Source organism: Columba livia, chromosome 10, assembly GCF_036013475.1.
Source record: "Columba livia isolate bColLiv1 breed racing homer chromosome 10, bColLiv1.pat.W.v2, whole genome shotgun sequence".
Taxonomy (NCBI): Eukaryota; Metazoa; Chordata; class Aves; order Columbiformes; family Columbidae; genus Columba; species Columba livia.
This window is the reverse complement of record NC_088611.1, coordinates 18,150,796-18,178,104: the sequence shown is the minus strand read 5'-3', so window position 1 is coordinate 18,178,104 and position 27,309 is coordinate 18,150,796. Positions and strand designations below refer to the sequence as shown.

The window sequence follows — 27,309 nt, the reverse complement described above, 5'->3', positions numbered from 1 at the left end:
CAGGCGTGAGAGGCTGCCCCAGGAGCTCAGAGGCTCCGCTGAGGCTTGGGGGGCCCCTCCTCTGTGTGTCCCAGAGCAGCGAGCGCTGCCAGGCTCCACTCCCACCCCTCCGAGCTGTCTCGCTCTGCTGACAGTGAAAGTTCTCCGATCACTGCTGAGGGGGGCGGGGGGTGCTCAGCAGCTTTGAAACGCTCATGACCAGGACTGCGGAAGAGCTGCCCCCGGGCATGTCACCTCCATGGGCAAACACAGGGCACCCCCACACATTTGGCTGTGGGGCAGCTGAGGGGATTGCAACTCAGGGTGGGAAGTCCGAGAAGCCTTCAGGGGAGCCAGGAGGTGCTGGATATGGGCTGGGACACCTCACTTGTCCCTTAGATCCCGCTGAGGAACCCTCCCTCCAGTATTACCTTGCTTTTCAAGGCTGGAGATCCTGTTATAGTTGCCTTTATCAGGCCACTTTGGGTCTCCTCAGAGCAGATAAGGTTTGCTTGGCAAGGTCCTGTGGTACAGACAGTGCTGGCCAGTGCTAATGGCTCTTTATCAGCTCATCTCCGAACAGCTGAGGAGGTGGCAGTGCCCAGCCACCCCCCTGTGCCTCGCTGGGGACAGCCCTGTCCTTCCTCCAGGTTTCCCAGCACCTGCTGTGACCTGTAGGGAGCTGGCAGGGCTCTGCCTACAGCATCCCCTGCCCCGCTGAGTTGTGTGGGACCAGCCTGTGCTGTGTTGGGGTGTCCCTGGGGACGCAGGTTTTGGCATCCCTGTGGCCAGCACTTGGGGAGCTGCTGCTTTGTCTGCCTGTGACCTTGCTCACCGGCGGGCGGCCAGAGCACGGCCTTGGCGTGGGGAACACGCAGCTCCTCTTCCTTCCTTTGGCCTCAGCTAATAAAAGGCACCATCCCTGTATGACAGTGAGGTCTCCAGCGAGCCTGGCCCCCACACGCAACCCTGTGCTCCCCGCAGGGCTCTGGGGGTCGGTGCCCAGCCCGGCCGGTCCGAAGGATCTGAGGCAGCACCGACTGGCACAGGGTGAGTGTGGCCCTGGCTCGGGGCACAGCGGGGAGCAGGATCCATCGGGCATGGGTGCTGGGGGAGCACGGCTGCCATGCCACCCCGGGGCTCGCAGTGCTGCTGCTGGAGACGTACCCTGAGCAAGCACAGATGGATTCGCACAGTGCAGGACGAGTCCTGGCCAGGCTGCCCGACTGGGTGGCCCCATGTGCCACATGACTGGGCACGGCAGCCTGCAGAGATGCCACACCAGCTCCTAGCCAGCTCAGGCACGGGGCACTGCTGTCCTCCCGCTGGGCCACCACCGGCTTGTACCTGGCCTCTGCCTCACCTTGGTTAACACTCGGTGCAGGCAGGTCCCTCCCCTCGCCTGGCACGCTGCTGGAGGAGGAGACAGGCACCAGCCGCCCTCCTCCAGGAACAGCCGCCGAGCCCAGCGGGGCTGAGCTGGCCAACACCGCAGCCCACCTGGGCCATGGCCACCTGCCCGGCGCCCAGGCCCCACGGGCACAGGTAGGAGCTGGTGCACTAGCGGGGAGCCCCAGGCACAGCAGAGCTGTGGGGCACGGCACAGCCCATGGCACACGGCACAGCCCTGGGGCACGGGCCAGGCGCTGGCAGCTGGCACGAGGGGGCACACAAGGAAGGGGCCATAGCGTCCCTTGGGAGAGGCGGGCTGGGTCGCCTCTGCGCCTGCTGTGCACTTCCCGGGGCTGGTGCCTGTTGGACTTTGCTTGGGGAGCCGTGGCAGTGGGGAGGGCCGCGGGTCCCTCTGGAGGAATGCGCCCAGCCTGTGGCACCATGGCTGTGCCCAGGCTAGCTCCCGGTGGGGCAGACACTGGGTGTGGCTCCACCCTGGAGCCATGCCAGCACCTCTGCCATGGGGCATCCCTAAGCGGGGCAAACAGCGGTGCTGTGGGCCTCATGCAGCCGTGCCAGTGTTGGGTGCCCATCCTGCTGTGCCGCCCTGCAAGCGGCGGCAGGCGCGTTCTTGCCGTGCTGTGCCGGGAGCCCTGGGAACGCGGCGCCGCTGGCTCACCAACCCACGAGGTGCCCTTTTGTTCACCGGTGGAGCCGCCGTGCTGCCCGCGGGCCGGGGCGTGCCAGCGCTGCCGACGCCTGGCTGGTCTGGCTTCCGCGGGCAGGCAGGCAGTGGGGGCCTCCAGGCAGAAGGAATCGGCAGTGACATTCCCGTAGCCTGGAGACCGCCGTCCCTTTCAGCGGGCAGTCCATTTGAATAAGAATCGTGCGCGGGGAAGGGGGGCCGCCGGCCGCCGCCATCCCATTGCCGCCCTCGCCCCGGCTCATTTCTGCACACCCAGCCTGGGGGGCAGTGGGTCCTACGCCGCCCTCACCCTTGGCCTTGGCCCCGCTGGACGCTGCAGGACGCCAGGTACCAGGGGTTCGTGGGGCTTGGGGACCCCCTCGCTGGCATGTGGCCCTGCACCGCCTTGCCCGCCACTTTGGCGCGGCTTCGAGCGGGTGGGTGGTGGGGCAGCGTCGTGGCCCCCCCCGCCACCCCGAGCCCCCCTGCCCCGGCTGGCTCCCACGCAGGGACAGGAAAGATGTGTTTGGGCAGCGCTGGGGCCAGGCTTTGATCCAGCGCTTGCAAGGCTGGGAGCGGGCGGTACCAGGGGAGAAGGAAACACAAAAGGCAGCTCCAACCTAAATTTAACAGCGAGACCAGGGATGCCCTTGTCCAGCCAGCTCCAGTGCCCCTGGATCCCCTCCCTGGCTGGCCCTGGCCAGGCAATGGGACCCCCCAGGGACACCAGTGACACTCGACACAGGATGGGCACGGCACAGCTTGTGCAGGGTTTGGGGGTGCAGGGCATGGCTGTGCACCTGGGTCTGTGTGCTGCAGCACCCCGGGCCCATGCAGGGCTGGGGCATGGCCGTGGGGGTGGGCACTGGGTGTCACCCCAGGGGACTTAGTACCCAACTGCCCACCTGGCCTCACTCTCCTGTGCTGTCCCTGGGGTGCACTGTGGGGAGAGGCTGGGCCCTGGCCGCCCGGTGCCCCGTACCATGCCCCACGCCCTGCCACAGTGTTGTCTCTGTGTCCCCCCAGGCAGAGCCCCTGGCTGCCCATGGACCTCCTGGCACTTGCTCTCCTACTGGGTAAGCGCTGGCTTTGCTGGGGCACCATGCATGGCTGAACACCCCGTGAACCCACAATGCGGGGCTGTAGTGGCCCTGGGACCCAGCCCGGGGCGGAGGGTGCTGGGCAGCGGGGGCGGTGGCAATGGTGATGCTCCCTGGCCGGCAGCAGCCAGGGCCTGATGGCCACAAATCCCAGCGAGGAATCCGGGCTGCGCTGAGCCCCGGCAGGATTAGCGAGCGCCTGACCTGGCTCCCGACTCTCCCCGGCACCACTCAGCGCCCCGGGGGCTGCCCGGCCCCCCAGGAGCACAGGCAGCCCAGCCCCCCGCTCCCTGCCCCCCGGTCACGAGGCCGCGGCGCTGCTGCCAGCACCTTTCTGGGTCACGGAGCTTCGTGCTGCATCAGTGGGTCAGGACACGGAGATAGGACATGACGGGATGGCTGGGGGTGGGGTGGGTGCTAGGCAGGCGTCTGGGGTGCATGGGGCAGTGGGAGGCACCCAGGGGGGCCCTGGCGCAGCCCCCAGCCCATGCCCTCATGCTCCCTACAGCAGGGCTGCTGGTGACGGGGGCCTGGCAGGAGCCTGACCCGAGTCACGGCTGCGCCCGCGGCAGCTGCTACCCGGCCACCGGGAACCTGCTGGTGGGACGAGCCCCCCGCCTGAGTGCCACCTCCACCTGCGGACTGGCTGGGCCCCAGGAGTTCTGCATTGTCAGCCACCTCCAGGTGAGCCCACGCAGCCCTGGCACAGCCCTGGCACAGCCCTGGCACAGCCACGGCACAGCCACGGCACAGCCGGGCACTAGTGTAACCTCCAGCCGCCTGTGGCTGACGGTGCCACTCCCCGGCACAGGACTCGGAGAAATGCTTCACCTGCGACTCGCGGGATCCATCCCTGCCTGAAAGCCACCGCATCGAGAATGTCATCTACCTGAGCGGCCCCCACGGCCAGCGGACCTGGTGGCAGTCAGAGAACGGTGAGACCAGGGCTGCAGTGGGTCTGCCCCCGTGTTCTGTGTGCCTCAGGGCTGCGTGGCAGTGGGATCCAAGGGGTCTTTTGCCACCGCTTCTCTGTGTCCCCAGGCGTGGAGCACGTCAGCATCCGCCTGGACCTGGAGGGCGAGTTCCACTTCACCCACCTCATCATGAAGTTCAAGGTGGGTCCTGGTGCATGGGTCCCTGGGATGGGATGGGATGGGATGGGATGGGATGGGATGGGATGAGATGGGACGGAATGGCTCTGCAGGGACTGCGAGACCAGCTCTCCATCCCATCTTGGGTGTCGTGCAGACCTTCCGCCCTGCCGCCATGCTGGTGGAGCGCTCAGCCGATTTCGGACACAGCTGGAAGGTCTATCGCTACTTCGCCTACAACTGCTCCAAGCTCTTCCCCGGTGTCCCTAGCCAGCCCTCGGGCTTGGTGGACGAGGTGCTGTGTGACCAGCGCTACTCTGAGATCGAGCCCTCCAGCCACGGGGAGGTGTGTGGGGCTGGGGTGTTGCACAGGGTGGGCCGAGGGATTTGAGGGGGACAGGGTCACCCGTCACTTCCTCCCTCCAGGTCATCTTCAAGGTGCTGGATCCCTCCATCCCTGTGGCAGATCCGTACAGCCCAGACATCCAGGGTGCGTGGCCAGGAGTGCCAGGACTGCGGGGCTGGGGAGCGGTGGGGCGGGTGTTGATGGTGTTATTGCCACCCCCCAGACCTGCTGCGTGTCACCAACCTGCGGGTGAACCTCACCAAGCTGCACACGCTGGGGGACAACCTGCTGGACACACGGCAGGAGGTGCTGCACAAGTACTACTACGCTGTGGATGAGCTGGTGCTGCGTGGGAGCTGCTTCTGCCATGGCCATGCTGCCCACTGCGCCCCGGCACCCGGCGCCCCAACCTCCTCCATCCCCAGCATGGTGAGGCGTACGCAGCCGTCAGTGCAGCACAGTGTCCCCTGAGGCCCGGTGGCCACACTGAGCTGGGTGCTCCCCACCCAGATCCATGGGCGCTGCGTCTGCGAGCACAACACACAGGGGCTGAACTGCGAGCGCTGCCAGGACTTCTACCACGACCTGCCCTGGCGCCCGGCCGAGGGCTCCAGCACCAACGCCTGCCGCCGTGAGTGCCCCATGCCGGCACCATGCTGTGCCCGGGGACTTGGGGTCCCATACGCTGGGTTGGGGGCGTGGGTGTCCTGCACGTTGTGTTTAGGGACTTGGGGTTCCTGCATGTTGTGTGTGCAGGGCTCAGCATCCCGGGACTGTGGCTTGGGGCTGGGGATTGAGGGTCCCACGTGCTGTGCTTTGGGGTTGGTGGTGCTGCATGTGGAGCTGGAGCTTGGGGGGGTCAGGGTGCTGCAGGCTGCAATTTAAGGGGGTTGGGGTGCATCATGATGGGATGTGGGGCTGGGGATTCTGCAGGCTGAGGCTGGAGTGGCCGAGATCGAGGAGCTGCACCCCCGAGTTTGGGGTGGGGGTGCTGCCAGGTGGGGAGTTGGGGTTCTGCATGTCATGTCATGTCACCGTCCCCACAGGCTGTGACTGCAATGAACACTCACAGCGGTGCCACTTCGACATGGCCGTCTACCTGGCCACGGGCAACACCAGTGGGTCTGTGTGCGATGGCTGCCAGCACAACACCATGGGCCGCCGCTGCCACCTCTGCAAGCCCTTCTACTACCGGCACCCCCGCTCTGACATCCGCTCCCCCACCGCCTGTGCCCGTGAGTGCCGTGAGACCCCAGCCCCACGGCTTTCCCCAGCCCCACGGCTCCCAGTGCCACCAGTGCTGGCCCCACGGCTTTCCCCAGCCCCACGGCTCCCAGTGCCACCAGTGCTGGCCCCACAGCTCCCAGTGCCTGCAGCCCCAGCTCCCCATGGTCTCTATCTCTTGGCAGCATGTGACTGTGACCCAGCGGGCTCGCTGGATGGAGGTGCCTGCGATGGGCACACGGACGTGGCGCTGGGCATGATCGCGGGGCAGTGCCGCTGCAAGGAGAATGTGGCCGGTCCCCGCTGTGACCGGTGCCGGCACGGTGCCTATGGCCTCAGCCACGGCGACCCACAGGGCTGCCAGCGTGAGCCGGGACACAGCAATGGGCACGGGAGGATGTGGGGTGGAAGGATGGGGATGGGGAGGTGGGTATGGAGGGATTGTGGTGGAGGGATCATGATAGAGGGGTCATGATGGAGAGATGTAGATGGATGGATGGCGATGGAGGGATGTGGGATGGAGAGAAGGGGATGAAGGGATGGATATGGAGCGATCATGGTGGAGAGATGGGGACGGAGTGCTGTGGAATGGAGAGATTGTGATGAAGGGATGTAGGATGGAGGGATGGAGATAGAGGGATGTGGATGAGGGGTAAGGGATGGAGGGATGTGTACGGAGGAATCATGAAGGAGGGATGTGGAATAGAGGGATGGAGAGTCAGCAATGGGGATGGGGGGGAGAGGGCTGGAAAGACACAGGACGGGGAAAGAGGGCTGTGAAACCCGTGGGCTGCGGTGCCACATGGCAGCCCCTCATGTGTGGGGGTGTGTGTGGGGGGGGGCAGCATGCAGATGTGACCCGCGGGGCACGGTGGCCGGCAGCTCCCCCTGCGACCCCATCAGTGGGGACTGCTACTGCAAGCGCTTCGTGGCCGGGCGCTCCTGCAGCCAGTGCGTGGTGAGTGCCTCTTCCAGCCCCACAGCCAGCCCCACACCATGCTCCCTGGCTCTGACTCACCCCAGCCCCACAGCACCCCCCAGGGCTGGGCTGGCCACACACATGCCCCACACACCCCCACTCTCACCGCAGCCTGAGTTCTGGGGCCTGAGCTACGATGTGGGGGGCTGCCGGCCCTGCGCCTGTGACTTCGGGGGAGCCTACAGCAACCGGTGGGGCACGGGGACGGGGTGGGGCGGGAGTGGGAACAGGCCTGGGGGTCAAGTGTGGGGGGATGGAGGATTGAGGACATCAGTGGAGGGATGGGGACAGGGCTGGGGAGATAGAGGGGTCTTGGGATGGATAGAGGGATCTCCATCCCCAGAGATGGAGGGATGGGGACAGGGATGGATGGAGGGATGGTTGAGGACAAAGACAGACAGAAGGACAGACTGAGGAACAGGATGATCACCCCCAGGTGCTCCATGGAGGATGGGGCTTGTCCCTGCCGTCCTCACCTGATGGGGCGGCAGTGTGACCAAGTACAGCCCGGCTTCTTCTGCGCCCCCCTTGACTACTACACCTACGAGGCCGAGCAGGCCACCAGCCATGGCCACGGTCACCCTCAGCTCCCAGTGAGTCCCAGGCTTGTGCATGGCTATCACTGTGCACCGTGCTCTATGCATGGCTGTCACCATGCCCTGTGTGTGGCTGTCACCCTGTCCTGCATGTGGCTGTCACCATGCCCTGTGCATGGCTGTCCCCATGCATGGCCACCCGTCGCCTGCCCCATCCCCGCAGGGTGCCATCCGAGCCGAGGTGCCCCAGGACTGCCTGGAGTACGACCCGGGGGAGCCAGGGGGACGGAAGGGACGCCCGCGGCACCAGCGCAGCCCCCCTCGCACCCCCCAGCCCCGCAGCCCCTCACGTCGTAGCCGCCAGCAGCCCCCCAAGGTGAGCCCCAGGGGGGGCAGGATGGGGCATGGTGGGGTGCTGTGGGGTGGGGGGGCAGAGCCAGGGGAGCCAGCGCTGAGCTGTGCCCTGTCCCACCCAGCCGGACGTGGAGGAGGTGGTGCGGGATGGCACCGGGCACATGGTGACATGGACAGGCTCGGGGTTTGCCCGGGTACGTGATGGGGCTGGCCTGACCTTCCGTGTGGACAACGTGCCGTACCCCATGGACTACGAGCTGCTGCTGCGCTATGAGCCTGAGGTGAGCGCTGCCACAGCCACAGCCATGGCCATGGCAGGTATGGCACAGCATGGCCCTGATGCCACCTCGCCTGTCTCTGCAGTCAGCCGAGGACTGGGAGGCCGTGGTCAGCGTCAGCTCCCAGGTGCTGCCCACCAGCCCTCGCTGTGGGAACCTGCTGCCCTCTGAGCAGATGTACCGGGAGAGCCTGCCCCACAGCCAGAGGTGGGCACGGCGTGGGCTGGGATCATGGGATGGGATGGGATGGGATGGGATGGGATGGGATGGGATGGGATGGGATGGGATGGGATGGGATGGGATGGGATGGGATGGGATGGGATGGGACGGGATGGGATGATGGCATGGCATGGCATGGTATAGCAAGGCATGGGATCAGGGTGGGCTGGTATGGGATCAGGGTGGGATGGGATGGCATGATGATAGCATGGGATGGGATGAGGATGGAGATGGGAACAAGGATCAGCACAGGACAGGTACAAGGACATTCCTGCCATGCTCCCAGAACTGAGGGATGGGCACGGGATGGAAACAGGGACAGTCCTATGGCCCCATAGGAGGACAAGGGATGGGAACAGGGTCAAGGAAGATGGTTGGGTCCTGCTGTTGTCCCATGGCTGTCCCCATGGCCCTGCTGTTCCCATGCCCCAATGCCTGCCTCTGCACAGGTACGTGGTGCTGTCCCGGCCCTTCTGCTTTGAGCCAAGCACCCCCTATGAGGTGACCGTGAGGCTTCAACGGGCTGGTGTCACCCAGCGCCACCCCAGTGCCTTCATCCTCATAGACTCGGTGAGCAGGGTCCTGCTGCACCCCACGCTGGGGGCTCAGCAAGGGTGGGGTGATGGACAGGGATGGGGGACCATGGGCATGTGAGGTGGGAATGGGGCTGGGGATGTCAATGGGGCTGGGGACATTGATGGAGTTAGGGTTGGCATTAGGGATGTGACTGGGGATGGGGACAAGGAAGCCTATGGGGATGGCAATTCGGGTGGGAGCATCAATGGGATTGAGGATGTTGATGAGGTTGGGGATGTTGATGAGGTTGGGGATGTCAACGGAGCTGGGGCTGTTGATGGGGTTGTGGGGGTCGAGCCCCCAGCAGGGTCAGGGCTGCCCTGGGGCAGATGGATCTGTCCTGGGAGCAGGGGCTGGGTCCTATGGAGGGTGGTGGCTGTGCCCGCCCCCAGACCCATCTCCTCTCCTGTTCAGCTGGTGCTCCTGCCACGGGTGTTGGAGCTACCAGGCTTCCACGGGGCAGAGGGAGCAGCTCGCCGGGAGGAGCTGGAGCGGTACCGGTGCCTGGAGGCATTTCGCATGGCCCCCCCGTCCCCCCTGGCCCAGGCCTGTGCCCGCCTGGTCTGCAGTGTCTCGGCACTGCTGCACGGCGGGGCCCTGTGTGAGTGGGGGTGCTGCGGGTGGCGGGATGGGACGGGGTCAGGGGATGTGATGGGAGCAGCGGGCTAGGTGGAGCCAGTGTGGTGGGTCACGATGGGTCTGTGCCCATGGCAGGGTGCAGGCAGGGTGCGGGCAGGGTGCGGGCAGGACAGCCTCGGCTCCATGCTGGCTCTGCTGCCCGCAGCCTGCCAGTGCGACCCTCAGGGCTCCCGCAGCAGCGAGTGCCAGGTGCAGGGAGGGCAGTGCCAGTGCAAGCCCCATGTCATCGGCCGCCGCTGCGACCACTGTGCCCCCGGCAGCTACGGCTTTGGGCCCCTGGGCTGCAGCTGTGAGTAGCAGGATCTGTGCCTGCCAGGCGTCCCTGTCCCTTCTGTCTCTGTCCACGCAGCTGTCAGCGCCCCATTTGCTGCCTGTCTGACCGCTCACTTGTCTGTCCATCTGCACTTGTTCATCTCAGCCCTGCTGTCCTGCACCCCATGGCTTGGGTCCCAGTTCCCCCTCAGTCCATCTGTCTTTCCATCCATCCATCCATTCACCCAAACCCCATGCTCCTGCCTGGCATGGACACTGCCCTGCCTTGCACTGACTCATCTGTCCATCCGCTTGTCTGTCTGCCCACAAGAACCCTCCTGTGCTGTAGCCTATGGGTTGGGCATGCCCTGGGTGCTGGTCCCTCATCTGTCTGTCTGTCTCTGTGTTGCTGTTGCCCTGTGCCTGACCCGAGCTGTGCCATCCCGCAGCCTGTGCCTGCTCCCCGGAGGGCTCGGTGTCCCAGCTGTGTGACGCGGTGAGCGGGCAGTGCCGGTGCCAGCCTGGTGCCGTGGGCCGGCAGTGTGATCAGTGCCAGCCCGGCCACTGGGGCTTCCCTGCCTGCCGGCCCTGCCAGTGCAATGGGCACAGTGAGGAGTGTGACCCCCGGACGGGCAGCTGCCTGCACTGCCGCGACCACACCACTGGCCGGCACTGCGAGAGGTGAGCCTGGTGATGGGGATGGGATGGGATGGGATGGGATGGGATGGGATGGGATGGGATGGGATGGGATGGGATAGATGAGGTGAGACTGAGATTATGTGAGATGAGATGATGATGAGATGAGATGAGATGAGATGAGATGAGATGAGATGAGATGAGATGAGATGAGATGAGATGAGATGAGATGAGATGAGATGATGATGAGATGAGGTGAGGTGGGGTAGTAAGATAGGATATGATAGGATGGATGAGATGGGATATGATGGCATGGCATGGGATGACATGGGATGGTGGGATGGAGCAGGATGGGATGGAGGATGGCATGAGAGGATGGGATGGGATGGGATGGGATGGGATGGGATGGGATGGGATGGGATGGGATGGGATGGGATGGGAAGGACCCCTGGCGCCACTCACTCCTTGTCCTTGCAGGTGCCAGGACGGTTACTATGGGGACCCAGTGCTGGGCTCGGGGCAGCAGTGCCGGCCCTGCCCCTGTCCCGGCTACCCCGGCACACGGCACTACCATGGCAGCGCCTGCCATGCTGACGAGGAGACCCACCACATTGTCTGCCTCTGTGCGCCTGGATACACTGGTGAGGGGCAGAGCGGGCACCATGCAGAGGGGACCCCCCAGCACCGGGACCGCGGGATCCCCGGCACCCATGGACCCTGTCCCCACAGGACCCCGCTGTGACCGCTGCTCCCCTGGCTACTTCGGGGTGCCGGAGATGGAGGGGGGAGCATGCCGTCCCTGCCAGTGCAACAACAATATTGATGCCAGTGATCCAGGGGCCTGTGACCCCCACACGGGGCACTGCCTGCGCTGCCTGTACCACACTGCTGGGCCCCGCTGTGCCCACTGCCAGCCTGGCTACTATGGCAATGCCCTGCAGCGTGGCTGCCGGCGTGAGTGGGGGGCTGCACCAGGGCAGGGAATGTGTGAGGGTTTGGGGATGTGGGTGGGTTTGGGGTGATGCAAAGGCTCAGGTTGTGGGGTGGAGCTTGGGGCTGCTGTGGGGTGTGGGGGCATTGGGCTTGTGTGGAAGGGTTGGTCAGGGTTTGGGTGTGTCTGGGGGTTTGGGAGTGGGTGGGGGATTTGGGACTGTGCCTGGGGCTGGGGGTGGGCAGGGGACCTGGATCAGGGTTGGGATGTTGGGTTCCAGGGGGGCTGGGGCTGTGCATGAGTTTGGTACTAAGCCAGGGATTTGGGGTGCTGGGGCCAGATGCCAGGAGGGCATTGCCTGGGTGGGGGGTACAGGCTGAGGCCCACATACCCACCCACCCCCCTGCAGGCTGCGGCTGTGACCCGCAGGGCACCCTGGCCTCCCACTGCACTGCCGGCACCTGTGCCTGCGACCGCAGCACCGGGACCTGCGCCTGCCGGCCCAACGTGCTGGGCAAGAGCTGCGACCGCTGCGCACCCCACTTCTGGAGCCTGGGGGGGCTGGGGGGCTGCGAGCCCTGTGGTTGCCACCCCACACGCGCCCTGCACCCCTCCTGTGATGCGGTGAGCCCCCCCCAGCACCCTGGCATGGCTGTACTGCCCTCCTGGCACATGGTGTGCTGCTGGCTGAGCCCACTGCTCTCACTGCAGGTGACGGGGCAGTGCCAGTGCCGGCCCGGCTTTGGGGGCCGCGTCTGCTCCCAGTGCCAGGAGCATCACTGGGGAGACCCCGAGCGGGAGTGCAGAGGTGGGGGCATGTTCCAGGAACTGGGGACATGAGGGCTCTGGGGACCTGGGGTGTGGGGAGAACCTGGGTACATGGTGGGACTCCAGGGATATGGGGGGACCTTAGGGACAAGTTGGGACCCTGGGGACATAAGCGACCCTGGGGACATAGTGGGAGATTCTGAACACGGGGGCACTGGGGAGATAATGGGATGCTGAGGACACGGGGGACTCAGGAGATCCTGAGGATATGTTGAGGTTGCGGTGACATGGTGGGACCCTTCAGACATGGGGGACCATGGAGCTGTAGTGGGATGCTGGGGGCATGGTGGGACCCTGGGGATGCGGGTGACCTTGGAGACACAGCTGGATGCTGGGGACATGGAGGACCCAGAGGACCCTGAATACACAGTGGGATTGTGGGGACATAGGAGACCCTGGGGACATAGTGGGGTTCTGGAGACACAGGGAGGTATGGTGGGACGCTGGGGACATAGTGGCACTCTGGGGACACAGGACTCCCTGGGGAGGCTGGGACATGCCACCGCCTGTCTCCACAGCATGTGAGTGTGAGCCACTGGGCGCGGAGAGCCTGCAGTGCGAGCCAGCCAGCGGGCAGTGCCAGTGCCGGCCGGGCTTTGGGGGGCTGCGCTGTGACCGCTGCCAGCGGGGCTACCAGGAGCCCTTTCCCCACTGCTTGCCCTGCCACCCCTGCTTTGGGCGCTGGGACCTGGCCCTGGGCAGCCTCCGGGACGGGCTGCGGCGCCTGGGGGCACAGGCACGGGCGCTACGGGAGGGGGGAGCTGCACCCCAGCTCAGCCCCCACCGCCTGCGGGAGCTGGAGGAGGCCCTGGGGCTCGTGGAGCAGCTGCTGGCGCAGGGGGTCAGCCCTGGTGGCCCCCTCCTCAACGAGCTGCCCCGGCAGCTGGACAGCACCAGGCAAGTGTGCATGGTGAGCTGGGGGTGGGGATCCCTGTTTTGTCACCCAGAAAAGCTTGAAACCCCTCTTCCTCCCCAAAGGATGGAGCTGGATGACTTCTGGAAGCAGCTCCAAGAGCTGGAACAACATCTGGATCAGCTGTCACAGGCAGATGTGCGGCACCGCGACCGGCTAGCCGGGCTGACCCGTGATCTGGGGGCTCTCAATCGAACCACCTCCCACCTCCAAATCCTCCTCGGCACTGTGGCAGCAGCTGGATTTGATGGTAAGAGTATCTGGTGAGGACTGGGGAGTTCTGTGGGAACCATCCTGGCCACACCCTGACACCAGCACCCACAGAGTCGTACAGCAGCATCCTGGCGTCGGCAGAGAACTCGCGGCAGGCAGAGGCGGTGGCCAATGGCACGGTCAGCCAGCTGAACAGGGCACAGGCCACACGGCAGGCTACTGAGAAGATGCTGCGGCAACGGGGTGATGCTTTCCGCCGTGGCACAGCTGCAGCACGGAAATCCTTGCGGGAGGCACAGAAACGGGTGATGGGACTCAGTGTCACTGGGATCAATGAGAAGGTGAGAGCAGGACAGGGTGGGGCAAACTGGCTCATGGGAGGAGACCCCCATGCCGGGGATCTCCCCCCATGCAGTGTTGAGCTGCCATCTCCACCATTGGCATCACCACAGATTTGTGGGGTGCCTGGAGACCAGAGCTGCAAGGAAGCGCCTTGTGGAGGAGCCTTGTGCCAGGACGGTGTGGGGACACGGCGCTGTGGTGGCACAGGGTGTGCAGGGGCACTGCCCATCTCGGTTCAAGCCCTGAGCAGCGCCCGTAACGCCTCACTGCAGCTGGAGGTGGCCTTGGGGCAGCTGGGGGTTGTGGCGCAGAAGGTAGGGGTGGTGGCTCCATGGCACTTTTTGTTGTCCTCTTGTACTGTGCATGGTATGTTTGTGCCATTTCTGTGCCCCTTTGCATGGACATTCATGCCCCCATGAACATCCCACTCGTTCCCTTTCCATGCCACTGTGATGTCCCCTTCCATGTCCCACACTGTGCCCTTTCCATGCCTCTTTGCATGTCCCCTTGCATGTCACACCTGTGCCCTTTCCATGTCCCCAAGCACATCCCGCCTTTTATGTCCCTCTTATGCCCCTTCACACATGCCCCTTCTGCCACTTGCATGTCCCTCTGGGCCATTGCTGCACTCCCTTGTGCACCCCATTTATGTCCCCTTGTGGGCCCCTTCTATGGCCCCTCATACCCTGTTGCACACTCCGTTCCTCCTGTCTGCTTGCACACGCCCCATGCCCCTTTGCACATGCTGTTACCATCTTGTCCCTATGCGTGTCCCCTCATACACCTTGCCCACCCTGCTGTGTCCCCTCCCTGGGGATGCCCCATAGCCCCACTCAGCTTCGTGCTCCCCAGACACAGGAGGTGCAGGAGCTGGCGCAGGGGGCGCGGAGCCGGGCAGAGGAGGTGCTGGGGCGGTCACAGGCCGCCCGCAGCCGCTCGGAGAAGGCGACGGCTCAGCTGCGGGACTTCATCCGCCGAATCAAGGCTTTCCTGGCAGGTAGCACCGGCTCAGGGTGGGCACACGGGCATGGTGGGGGTCAGTGTGGCCACCCTGAGCCCACCCCACTCCCCTGTCTCCACAGAGGAGGGAGCTGACCCGGGCAGCATCGAGCTGGTGGCTCGGCAGGTGCTGAATATCTCCCTGCCCAGCAGTCCCCAGCGGATCCAGGAGCTGCTGCAGGAGATGCAGGAGAGCATCAGCCAGCTGGAGGGGGTGGACGCGGTGCTCAACAGCACCAAGCAGGGGCTGGCCATGGCGCGGGGGCTGCTGGTGCAGGGACAGAACGCCAGGTGAGTGGCAGGGGACATGCTAGGGTTGGCAGGGGGTGTGGGTCCATCCCCCAGTGCTGGCAGTGGCTGGAGCTGCCCATGCTGCTGCAGGGAGCGAGCGGAGGGCGTGAGGGATGAGCTGGCGGGGACACAGCGAGCGCTGGAGACGGCGCGGGCACAGGTGACGGCAGCGGGGAGTGCCCTGCGGAGTGCCAGGGATGCCATCCAGGTGACCGAAAGCAGAGCCAAGGAGGTGAGGGACACTCAGGTTGCCGGCGTGCTGGAGCTTGGGAGTGCGGCCAATGCTGCTGGCACAGCTGGGGAGTGGGGATGGTGCTTTGGGTGTGCTGGGGGCAATGGGGTCAGTGCTGTGGGGGCATGGGGAATAACACGGTTGGGGCCATGGGTGCACTGGAAGTAATGGGGTCGGTACCATGGATGCTCTAGAAGCAATGGGTCAATGCTGTGGGTATCATGGGAGTAACTGAGTTGATACCATGAGTGCACTGGGAATGGTGGTGTTGGTGCCATAGGGGCACTGGGAGTAGCAGGCTCAGTGGTGTGGGTACACTGGGAGAGTAAAGCCGATGCTGTGGGCACACCAGGGGCAGGGAGGCTGCGTCAGGGGCACATGGATGATATGGGGCGGGTGCCGAGGGTTTGCCGAGGCAGTGGGGCTGGCAGTGTGGGCGCAATGGCAGCCAGTGCCCATGCATGTCCAGGCAGAGCGCAGGCTGCAGGCACTGGAAGGGAAGGAGTCACGGGCGCAGCGGCGGCTGCGGGAGCTGGCACAGCGCGTCACTGCTCTGCGGGAGCGGGGCCGGGACACTCGCCGCATGGCCCAACAAGCCAAGGATGGGGCACAGCGTGCCACTGCCGCCTCGGGGACACTCAGCCAGGTGAGCCTTGGCCCTGCCTGGCCACAACACAGCACTGAGAGGGCATTGGGTGCTGGGGGCTTTCAACCTCACCATATCCTTGTGCCACCAGGACCTGGCACAGGTGACGCAGCGCTACGTGGTGCTGAAGGGTCGAGTGAGCGGGCTTGCTGGGGTGTCCAGCGGGGCCCTGCAGCGTGTGACACAGCTGACAGCAGAGGCCCAGGACCTTCTGGACAAGGCCAGCAGCAGCAAGAGGAAGCTGGAAGGTAGGGGGGCAGCATGTGGTGAGGGGCATTCCCTGCCACTGCCCACCTCTCCATGCACATCATAGAATCATAGAACAGTTGGGGTTGGAAGGACCTTCAAAGCTCACCCAGGCCAACCCCTGCAATGAGCAGGGACATCTTCACCAGCTCAGGTTGCTCAGAGCCCCGTCCAGCCTGGTCTGGGATGTCTCCAGGGATGGAGCATCCACCACCTCTCTGGGCAACCTGGGCCGGTGTTTTGCCACCCTTATTGTAAAAAATTTCTTCCTTATGTCTCCTCTTGTCCCCCTGAGCATGTCCCACATTGTGCTGCAAGGGTGACCTCGGCTGGGGACATGGCAGGGGGCTGATCCCTGACCATGGCCTCATCCCACAGAGCTGGAGCAGCACTTCGGGGCCAACGAGCGGGCAATGGCGGCGAAGGCGACGCGACTGCAGGCGTTGGAGCAGCGGGTCTGGGGGCTGCTGGAGGAGATCCGGGAGAGGGCCAACGCTTATGCCACCTGCTAGGGACCAGCGGCGGGACCGGGGGCTGGAATCCGGTCCTGCCCCGCAGCCCTCCCCGGTTCCCGCAACCCGGGGGTGCCATCCCTTCCGCGGGTTCCTGTAGCACGGCCGCGCTTGCAAATAAAGCCCTGAACAGCGGCTGCCCGTGTCCGGTGCCTGCCCGCGTCCCGCCCGCCTCCTGCCCGCCCGCGGCCGGCTTTCCCCGCTCCGGCCGGGATCCGCCCCGCGCTTTCCGCGCAGCCCCGAGCGCTGCGCCCGCCGCCCAGCTCGGAGGGGGGAGCGGGAGGGAGCGGGACGGGAACGGGAACCGGCGGGACGGGACGGCACCTGCCGAGCGCCCCCTTTTTGCGCCCCCTTTTGCGCGCCTCTTGCGCCCCGGTTGCGCCCCCGCGATGCGGAGCCCCGGCGCCCTCCTGCTGCTGCCGCTGCTGGCCGGTGAGTCCGCGCCCCCCCCCGGCAACAGCGGGGCCCGGGGGGGTCGGGGTTCGGCTCGCCGCCCTGTTTCCGGGCGGCCACGGAAGGGGCCCCTGGCGGTCGCGGGGGGAGCCCCGTCCGGGACCCCCCACCGCCAGCGCCCTCAGCGGTTCTCTGCCCCGCAGGGCTGGGGGGGGCCCCGGCCCCCGACTTTCCCCAGGTCTGCGCCCGCGGCAGCTGCTACCCGGCTACCGGGGACCTGCTGGTGGGACGAGCCCCCCGCCTGAGTGCCACCTCCACCTGCGGGCTGCGCCGGCCACAGCCCTACTGCATCGTCAGCCACCTCCAGGTGAGCAGGACAGGGACGGGGTAGGGACAAGGGGACACCGGGTGGGGACCAGGGGGACAGGACAGGGTTGGGGACACACTCCGCCGAGCCTCCCACTCGCAGGAGGAGAAGAAGTGCTTCGTCTGTGACTCACGGCGACCCTACGATGCCCGTGCCAACACCAACAGCCACCGCATCGAGAATGTTGTCACCACCTTTGCCCCCCGCCCCAAGAAAGCCTGGTGGCAGTCGGAGAATGGTGAGCTGCAGGCGGGGGTGGCAGGGTGTCCCGGGGGGGCTCGCCTTCCCTTCCTCCCACGCTGAGGAAGTGTGACTCAGCCGGCGGCCGCGGCCGCACCCCTGGACCACGGCCGGGTTGGGGGGATGAGCCCCGGGGACCCACAGAGTGGGTGCTCCCTATAGTCACACGTGCTGTCCGCAGGCGTGGAGCATGTCAGCATCCAGCTGGACCTGGAGGCCGAGTTCCATTTCACCCACCTCATCATGACCTTCAAGGTGGGTCCCAGCCCGCGGGTACCTGGAATGGGATGTAGATGGGACAGGATGGTGCAGGATGGGATGTCATGGGACAGGACAGGATAGGAAAGGGTGGGATGGGATGGGGCCTGTGAGGCTGGTCCCATACCACCTGCATGTCACACAGACCTTCCGCCCCGCGGCTATGCTGGTGGAGCGTTCGGCTGATTTTGGACGCAGCTGGAAGGTCTACCGCTATTTCGCCTATGACTGTGCCACCTCCTTCCCTCACATCCCCCGTGGGCCACTGCACCGCATTGATGATGTTATCTGCGAGTCCCGCTACTCTGACATCGAGCCCTCCACCGAGGGGGAGGTGAGGCCCTGGCAGTGCCCTATGAGGGTCACGGGACCCCTCTGCTCTCCCCTTACCACCCTGCTGTCCCCCCCAGGTGATCTACCGGGTGCTGGACCCTGCCATCCCCATCCGGGACCCCTACAGCCCTGCTATCCAGAGTGAGTCGCCCTCCTTGGGCTCCTGCCTGGCTGCTCTATTTTGGGTGCAGCTATTTTGGCCGCTCTCTCCCTGCTCTGAGCCCCACAGTGGGGCCAGGGCCAGATCCAGCCAGTGGGGACTCAGGTCTCTCCTGCACCCTACCCAGTGGGAGCAGCTAAAGGTCAGGCTGCATCAGATCGAGTGGAGAGGGATGACTGTGTCAGAGCTGAGCCCAGTGCCGAGCGGCAGCCATGGTGCAGGATGGGGTCAGTGATGGGCAGGGGAGTCAGGCCGGTGCAGTACGCAGCGGGTTAATTGCCCAGGGCTAAATTTAGCCTGAGAGCAGGAGGGGAGGAATCTGCAGGGCAGGGCTGCTGGAAAGCTGCTGTCCCCAGGGGAGCCGTCCCATCCTGCTGGGGCCCCCAGGCTGCACCCGCCTGGATCAGCCGTCCTCTGGGCACAGCCCTGGCGGTGTGTGCCCCGATGCCCAGGAAGGTGCCCTCGCCCGGAGTGCTTGTTCTGCACTGCTGAGGTCCCAGCCCTCATCTGCTGGGGGGGGACCTGCAGAGCCCCAGCCCTGCACAACCACATACATGAGAACTGAACCACTGCAACTACGCACAGCCCAGCCTGGCCACATGCAACCACGTGCATGTGATCCAAACCACGCACAGCCCTGTGCCAGTAAGCCAGGCCATAGAAAGCTGTGCCCAGCCCGATGGTGTGTAGCCCTGCGTGGATACCCCATGCCACGCACAGCCCAGAGCAACTCTGCACAGGCAATCCAAGCTGTGCCCAGCTCCCACAGCCCCCATAGCCATGCACAGAGCTGACCTGTGCATGGACAAGCCTGGCCACCCCGTGCCAAGGCTGGTCTCTCCAATCCTGCAGACCTGCTGCGTGTCACCAACCTGCGAGTGAATCTCACCAAGCTGCACACACTGGGGGACAACCTGCTGGACACACGGCAGGAGATCCGGGAGAAGTACTACTACGCGCTCTATGAGCTGGTGCTGCGTGGGAACTGCTTCTGCTACGGGCACGCCTCTGAGTGTGCCCCGCTCAGCGGGAGCCCCGTCACCACCGACGGCATGGTAAGGCCAGCCAGCCCCACGTGCCCTGCCAGAACCGGGTAGCTGGATGGCCTGGCCCCACAGCCCCTCATCGTGACATCCTGGCAGGTGCATGGGCGCTGTGTCTGCAAGCACCACACGCAGGGGCTGAACTGCGAGCGCTGCCAGGACTTTTACCACGACCTGCCCTGGCGCCCGGCTGAGGGCTCCAGCACCAACGCCTGCCGCCGTGAGTGCCGCACACCGACACTGGCCCCTGGCACAGAGATCCCAGTGCCGTGACTGGCAGGCTGCACTGTGCCGGGGGTGCTGGGATGTGCTTGGGTGGGGGCTGGCAACCTGCAGACCAGCTGGAGGGGTTTGGGGTGCTGCCGGCTGTGGTTCGGGAAGGTTTGGGGTTGGGATGCTATATACCAAGGGGATGGAGGGCAGAGCTGGAGAGATTTGGCACTGGGTTGGGGTGCCACATGCCATGTCATATCACCGTCCCCGCAGGCTGTGACTGCAATGAACACTCACAGCGGTGCCACTTCGACATGGCCGTCTACCTGGCCACGGGCAACACCAGCGGGTCCGTGTGTGATGGCTGCCAGCACAACACCATGGGCCGCCGCTGCCACCTCTGCAAGCCCTTCTACTACAAGGACCCCAGCAAGGACCTGCGGGACCCTGCCGTGTGCCGAGGTTGGTGCTGGCAGGTACGTGGTGCAGGGTGGGTGGGGGGGTCAAGGTACTGACCCTGCCTGTGCCCCCCCAGCCTGTGACTGTGACCCCGAGGGCTCTCTGGACGGAGGGCTGTGTGACAGTGCTGACGACCCAGCCCGGGGGCTGATTGCGGGGCAGTGTCGCTGCAAGGAGCATGTGGCTGGTCCCCGCTGCGACCGCTGCAAACCCGGCTTCTTTGGCCTCAGCGCCGCCAACCCGCAGGGCTGCCAGCGTAAGTACCAGGGAGGCACCCCTGGGGTTAGCTGTGTGGCTTGATCCCCCAGACACCACTGCCTTTCTGTGCAGGGTGCCGGTGTGACCCCCGTGGCACGGTGGCTGAGGGCAGCCAGTGCGACCCTGTCAGCGGTGACTGCTTCTGCAAGCGGCTGGTGGCTGGGCACAGCTGTGACCAGTGCCTGGTGAGTGAGGGTATGCCGGGAGCTCTGCGTGGAGCTCAGGGGGCCTGTGCACAGAGCTCAGGGCCATGCACAATGCTCGGGGCCATGGCACCGCAGCTGGGCGCTCCCTGACACCCTTACCCTCTGCAGCCTGAGCACTGGGGGCTGAGCCACGACCTCCGCGGCTGCCGGCCGTGTGACTGCGATGTGGGAGGTGCCCGTGACAACCTGTGAGTCTTGGTGTGGATGCAGGGGGTGAGGGGTGTTCCTGCTGGCATCGGGTCTGACAGTGCTGCCGGGTACCAGGTGTGCCATGGAGACGGGACAGTGCCGGTGCCGCAGCCACGTGGTGGGACGGCAGTGCGGCCAGGTGGAGCCTGGCTTCTACCACATTAACCTGGACCACTACACCTATGAGGCTGAGGATGCTCGGCTGCATAAGGTAGGAGATGAAGGTGTCCCTTGCAGGGCACATAAGGCAGAGCAGGGCCCTGGGTGGCTCTTTGCAGGCTCTCCAGGCCAAGGTAATTTTTGGGGTCCCTTCTTACACTCTCCCCTTCACACCAGGGCTCAGTGGTGGAGCGTGAGCCCCCCACGGACCACCCGGCTTCATGGACGGGGACGGGCTTTGCCCGCATGCTGGAGGGTGGCTATGTGGAGTTTCATGTGAGTGATGTGCCTTTCTCCACTGAATACAACGTGATCATCCGCTACGAGCCCCAGGTGAGCACCGGACGGTGAAGCTGACGGTGGGATGTATCGCCAGATTGGGAGGTGGTGGTGGGGAGTGCTGGATGATGGGCCTTTTTGGCACAGCCTGTTCTCTGCCGGCAGCATCCAGAGCCCTGGCAGGAGGTGAGGGTGAGGGTGCTACGCCCCAGCCCTGTCTCAGCCAGCAGTCCTTGTGGAAACACCATTCCAGCTGACGACCAGCTCTCCGCCAGCCTCCCCTCGGGTGCCAGGTGAGTGTCTCACCAGGATGCAGCTGCGCCGAGGCTCGCAGGAGGCACCCGGCTGCCCGTGCTCTGCTTTGTCCCCCCACTCAGGTACGTGGTGCTGCCCCAGCCCATCTGCCTGGAGCGGGGCGTCTCCTACACCCTCCGCCTGGAGCTGGGCTGTGCCACCACTCAGCAGGACCCCTCCGCCAGCGTGCTCATCGATTCGGTGAGGGGCAGCCAGGCAGCGGGACGGGGACAACAACCCTTCATGGGGGGCAGGATGCAGTCATGGGGAGAGACAGGCGTGACATCGCACTGACTTGTCCCCCGCAGTTGGTGCTCCTGCCCCGTTACTCCTCGCTGGAGATGTTCATCGCGGGCGACCCCAGCTCCATGGAGCGCCGGGAGACCTTTGAGCGGTACCGCTGTGCCCAGCCCTTCCACACTGCGGGGCCCTCGCCTGTGGCTGAGCCCTGCGCCAGGCTCCTGCACAGCCTCTCAGCCATCCTGCACGATGGGGCACTGCGTGAGTGTGACCACCCTGTCCCACACCCCATCCCATGCCCCACAGCCGCTGCTCACCCTGCTCTCTGCCCGCAGCCTGCCTGTGCGACCCCCAGGGCTCGCTGAGCGCCGAGTGCCGGCCCCAGGGCGGGCAGTGCCGCTGCAAACCCAATGTCATGGGACGGCGCTGCCACCGCTGCTCCCCAGGAACTTTTGGCTTTGGGCCTGGCGGGTGCCGAGGTGAGTCCCATGGGGGTGTGGCAGCCTGGCCTGGAGAAGAGTCCAGGCACCCCAGGTTTGGGGGAACCAGGGAGGGATTCTCCCCATGTGCCAGGGGCAGATGCCATGGGTGTTGTGCCTTCCAGCGTGCCAGTGCAGCAGGGAGGGGTCGGTGAGCACCGTGTGTGACAGCGTCACGGGGCAGTGCTCCTGTCGTGAGGGTGCCCACGGCTCGCGCTGCGACCGCTGCCAGCCCGGCCACTGGGGCTTCCCTGCGTGCCGGCCCTGCCAGTGCAACGGGCATGCTGAGGACTGCGACCCCCGGACGGGCAGCTGCATGCGCTGCCGTGACCACACGGACGGCGAGAGGTGCCAGAGGTACGTGGGATGTGTGCTTGGTGCAGGGCAGGGTGCTGCCAGCAGCCCTGGCCCTCGCTGAGTGCCTGCATGCAGGTGCGCAGCCGGGCACTTTGGGAACCCAGCGCTGGGCTCTGGGCAGCACTGCCGGCCCTGCCCCTGCCCTGAGGGGCCTGGCAGCCCCCGCCACTTCGCCGCCTCCTGCTACCAGGACCCCCGCTCACGGCAGGTCGTCTGCCACTGCAGCCCTGGCTACACAGGTGAGTGCCCACCACTGCGCGCTCAGTGCCCTCGGTGGTCCCCAAGTCCCCAGGCACTGCCCAGCGCTCTGTGCCGGCAGGTCCCCGCTGTGATGAGTGTGCCCCTGGGTACTATGGGGACCCACTGCAGCCCGGCGGGCGTTGTCTGCCCTGCCAGTGCCACGACAACATCGATGCAACGGACCCAGAGGCGTGCGACCGGCGCACAGGGCGCTGCCTGCGCTGTCTCTACAACACGGCGGGGCCACACTGTGCCGAGTGCCAGCCAGGCTACTATGGGGATGCCACGCGGCACAGCTGCAGGCGTGAGTAGCCATGGCCATGCCAAGACAAATGCTTCCAGAGCCCAGCATGTCCCTGGGGACCACGGTTGCCCATACCCCTGGGGTCCCCGCAGCCCTGCCCTGCTCTGGGCTGTCTCCAGCTCAGCCCTGGCACTGTAGCCCCAACCACATCATTGTCTCTGTGCCCAGCTTGTCCCATCCCTTCTACATCCTCATCGTATGCCCATTCCTGTCCCCATTCCATCTCATTCTTACTGCCACTCTGGCTCTGTCACCATCCCATCTCTGTCTGGTCCCTGTTCCATCCGATCCCCATCAGTGGTTCTCATGCTGTTCCCATCACATCTCCATCCTGTCCACACCCCATTCCTGTCCAGTCTCTGTCTCCATCCTGCCTCTACCTTCACCCATTGCCATCCCCATCCCATCCCTGCTAGTGTTGCCATCCTGTCTGCACCCCCAGTTCCATCTCCATCCCAATTTCTTGCCAATCCAGTCCCTTTCCTCATCCTGTCCCCATCCCCTTTCAACTCCCCTGTCCTCACTCAGCGCCTCTCTGGTTTCAGGTTGCTCTTGCAACACGCTGGGCACCGACCCCAGCACCTGCGGGCCCCAGCAGTGCCAGTGCGACGGGCGCAGCGGGCAGTGCCACTGCCTGCCCCATGTGGAGGGCCAGAACTGCGACCGCTGCAGCCCGAACTTCTGGAACCTGGGCAGCGGGCAGGGCTGCCAGCCCTGCGCCTGCCACCCACAGCACGCCCTGACACCCGCCTGCAACCAGGTGTGATGGGGATGGGTACGGGGCTTGGGGTGCTGGGCTGGATCTGGGGACACACTGCGGCAGTGCCAGCGTTGGCCGCGACATGTCTTTCAGTTCACGGGCCAATGCTCGTGCCGGCCAGGCTTTGGGGGCCGGACGTGCGGTGACTGCCAGGAGCACCACTGGGGCGATCCACAGCGACAGTGCCGAGGTGAGAGCTGGTGCCGGCGGGGGGGTCCGTGGTGGGCCTTGCAGCGCCCTGACCCCACTGTCCCCACAGCCTGCGACTGTGACCCACGTGGCGTTGCCAACACCCAGTGCCACCGCAGCAGCGGACACTGCGAGTGCCGGCCTGGCATATCTGGTATCCGCTGTGACCAGTGTGCCCGCGGCTTCGCCGGTGCCTTCCCCGCCTGCCAGCCCTGCCACCCCTGCTTCGGGGACTGGGACCGGGTGGTGCAGGACCTGGCTGCCCGCACCCGCGCACTGGCACAACGGGCCAGCCTTCTGCAGCACACCGGGGCTGCCGGCGTCTTTGAAGGCACCTTCCGTCGGCTAGAGGAAAGCCTGGCCACCGTGCGTGACGTGGTGGCCGCCCGCAACACCACTGCCACCACTGCCGCCCACCTGACACACGCCACAGAGGGGCTGCGGTAAGCACCCAGTGCAGGGTACAGCTCCTCGGGGTGTCCCCAGGAGTGGGTTGTCACCCTGTTCCCTTGCAGGCGGCAAATTGAGGATGCGACAGAGAGGCTGACGCGGCTGGAGGGGGAGCTGACAGCCACCCAGGATGCCAACTTCAATGCCAGCCATGTGCTGAGCGCGGTGGACCGGGGTGCCCGTGCCCTCAACCACAGCCTGCAGGACCTGGAGCACCGGCTGCACACCCTCAAGACCTCCAATTTCCTCGGTGAGCCATGTCACAGAGCCAGGTTGGGGCAGTGGGGCTGTGGCCAGGCCTCTGACAGTGCCCCTGCCACCTCCAGGTGCCTACGACAGCATCCGCCAGTCCCATGAGGAGTCACGGGAGGCCGAGCGCCAGGCGGACGCCTCCACCCGTGCCGTGCCCAGCCCCATCAGCACCTCGGTGGCCACCCGGCACCGCACCGAGCAGCTGCTGGCCAGTCGGCGGGACGACTTCAACCGCCAAAACGCGGCCAGCCGGCGGGCCCTGATGGACCTGGCGGCAAGGGCACAGGCACTGAGCCTGCACCCGCTCAATGAGAAGGTGGGACTCGGGAAGGGGACTGGGAGGATGCTGCCGGGAGCCGCTCCGAACCCACGCCGCCTTGCAGGTCTGTGGTGCGGCGGGCGACGTGCCCTGCGCTGAGAGCCCCTGCGGGGGAGCCGGGTGCCGGGACGAGGACGGGGGACGGCGCTGTGGGGGCCTGAGCTGTGGCGGGGCTGTGTCCACAGCTGACAGCGCGCTGGACCGGGCACGCCATGCCCAGGAGGAGCTGCGGCAGGCTGCCGGCGACGTGGCCCAGCTCTCCCACAAGGTGCGTGGCACATGGATGCTGGTGGGAGCAGCTGGCACGGCTGTGTCCCCCAGCCCTCAGGACTGATGCTGAGGATCTCTGCCCCTGCCCAGGTGGCTGAAGCCAAGGGGAAGGCGGATGAGGCCCGGCGGCGGGCGCAGGCAGCCCTGGACAAGGCGAACCAGACCAGGGCTCGGGTGGAAAGCTCCAACAAGGAGTTGCGGGAGCTCATCAGCCAAGTCAAAGCCTTCCTGAGCCGTGAGTGCTGGCATGCCGGGGGGACTGGCTGCCCCCATCCAGCACTGCGTGGCTCTGCGCCTGCGCTGCAGCTGCATCACACTGCACTGATGCTGCACTGCACGCTCCCTACGCTGCATGTGGGCTGTACCACCCTGTCACCGCACTGTGTTGCATGGTCCCTGCCTCAGCCCGACCACCCCATACCCCCTATAGCCATCCCCTGATCCCATGCCCTGCCCCACATTCCCTCCCTATGGCTGACCCCTGACCTCCACCACCCCTCGGTCCACCCATCCCCTCTGTCCCAGGGTGCTGTGAGGGGCAACACTGATGGCTCCCACCCGCAGAGGAGGGAGCCGACCCCGAGAGCATCGAGGTGGTGGCCAGCCGGGTGCTGGAGCTGTCGCTCCCTGCCGCGCCGGCCCAGATCCACCGCCTGGCTGAGGAGATCAAGGCACGGGTGCACAGCCTGGCCAGCGTGGACGCCATCCTGGAGCAGACGGCTGGTGATGTGCGCCAGGCCGGGCAGCTGCTGCAGGACGCCCAGCGGGCCAGGTGAGCCTGGGGACATGGGGACACAGCCTGCTGGGAAGCTATCAGGCTGGGCTGGCGCTGAGGCCGTGCCACCCCGGCTGCAGGTCGCGGGCAGAGGGGGTGCGCGGCACGGCCGAGGCGGTGCGGCAGGCACTGGAGGAGGCACGGCGAGCTCAGAGCATGGCCGAGCAGGCACTGCAGCATGCTGCCGGTGACATACAGCACAGCGAGAGAGCCCTCGGCACGGTAAGGGCCCCATCGCTGCTGCCTTAGCCCCACAGAGACGGACAGGGACCTGTCCTCGCTGTGTGCGCTCTCTGATCGTGCCTGCCCCCCGTGCCACTGCTCCCCAGATGCAGGCGCAGACGGCGAGCGCAGAGCAGCAGCTGGCAGATGCCATGGGGCAGATTGGGCTCCTGGATGGACAGACAGATGCCCTGAAGGTGAAACGTGCCAACAACAGCCTGGCAGCCACGCGCGCCCAGGAGGCAGCCAGCACCGCGCGGGACCGCGCTGGCGAGGCCAAGCAGGTGGGTAACGGGGGGTGCATATGGGGGTCTGGTGATGGGGTCCCTCGGGGATCCCACTGACCATCCCTTTTGCCTGTCAGGTGCTGGAGGGGCCACTGCGGGACCGGTACCGCACGGCGCAGGAGCTGGTGGAGCACCGGGCACAGGGTGCGCAGCAGGCAGGCAGCCGGGCACAGCGGCTGCGGGACGAGGCTGCCGGACTGCTGCAGGATGCCCAGGGCAAGCTGCAGCGGCTGCGAGGTGAGGCTGGGGTGGCGATTCAGGAGGTGGGGGTGGTGGGGGCCAGGCTGACCTGTGTTCCTCTCTGTCCCCCTTTGTCCCCACAGCGCTGGAGGAGGCGTACGAGCGGAACGAGCGGGTGCTGGATGCCAAGGCAGCCCAGCTGGGCGGGCTGGAGGCCAGGATGAGGGAGGTGCTGGACACCATCAACCAGCAGGTCCAGATCTACAACACCTGCCAGTAATCACCTGGAGGGGCCGTGGACCCCCCTAAACCCCCAGCCTCTGCCTGCCCCGGAGCCGTGGGCAGCGTGGGGGCTGCGGGGCATCCCCTGTGTGAATAAAGTTACAGAGCAAGACAGCCTGAGCTCTGCCCCGCGCCGCGGATCCCCACGCCTGCCCCGGGGTGACCTCCCTGAGCCCAGGGCGTGGGAGCTGCCGGCCGTGCCGTCCCTGGGTGTAGCACACGGCAGGGCCGGCGGACAGTGGGTTGGGCCAGGGCGGGCCGTGGGGCACGGGGGGGCCGCAGAGAACGCGGTGGGCTCGGACACCCGCGCCGCCCGGCCCGTTGCCATGGGAACGCCCCGGCAGCTCCGGGCCGATCGCGCCCTTGCCCGCCCTTGGGGGCGGAGCGTCCCCCAGGCGCCGTGATGACGTCAC

The 27,309-nt window shown here is 66.0% G+C and overlaps 1 protein-coding gene across 9 annotated transcripts; it reads left to right on the top strand.

The window, feature by feature from the left end:
- Positions 1–1,384: 1,384 nt before the first annotated feature.
- LAMB2 (laminin subunit beta 2) lies at positions 1,385–27,010 on the top strand. 9 transcript variants are annotated; one of them, XM_065074624.1, is made up of 36 exons: positions 1,388–1,524; positions 2,233–2,404; positions 3,083–3,132; positions 3,668–3,840; positions 3,968–4,091; positions 4,198–4,271; positions 4,405–4,593; positions 4,674–4,737; positions 4,817–5,022; positions 5,104–5,224; positions 5,640–5,828; positions 6,003–6,182; positions 6,663–6,775; positions 6,908–6,987; positions 7,233–7,389; positions 7,556–7,708; positions 7,809–7,967; positions 8,050–8,171; positions 8,633–8,753; positions 9,174–9,360; positions 9,544–9,687; positions 10,100–10,331; positions 10,764–10,927; positions 11,016–11,240; positions 11,627–11,841; positions 11,929–12,025; positions 12,564–12,942; positions 13,024–13,208; positions 13,283–13,512; positions 13,624–13,827; positions 14,366–14,510; positions 14,596–14,803; positions 14,894–15,035; positions 15,505–15,681; positions 15,773–15,929; positions 16,306–16,574. In XM_065074624.1, exons 3-36 carry the CDS (start codon positions 3,102–3,104, stop codon positions 16,437–16,439), a joined length of 5,481 nt encoding a protein of 1,826 aa, XP_064930696.1. In that variant the 5' UTR covers positions 1,388–1,524; positions 2,233–2,404; positions 3,083–3,101; the 3' UTR covers positions 16,440–16,574. The 9 variants fall into 9 exon arrangements, with proteins under 9 accessions (XP_064930691.1, XP_064930690.1, XP_064930697.1 ...); XM_065074620.1 differs by having other exon boundaries at positions 3,665–3,840; XM_065074623.1 differs by having other exon boundaries at positions 1,467–1,524; positions 2,334–2,404; positions 3,665–3,840.
- The last annotated feature ends 299 nt before the right edge of the window (positions 27,011–27,309 follow it).

What these genes read in the sequence shown, in the direction of transcription:
- LAMB2 (XM_065074618.1), top strand. Translation starts at nt 1,487, where the DNA reads ATGGCCACCTGCCCGGCGCCCAGGCCCCACGGGCACAG. An exon ending in CTGGTGGCAGTCAGAGAACG is followed by an intron (nt 4,092 to 4,197) that starts GTGAGACCAGGG and finishes CTGTGTCCCCAG; the next exon opens with GCGTGGAGCACGTCAGCATC. An exon ending in GCTGCACGGCGGGGCCCTGT is followed by an intron (nt 9,361 to 9,543) that starts GTGAGTGGGGGT and finishes TGCTGCCCGCAG; the next exon opens with CCTGCCAGTGCGACCCTCAG.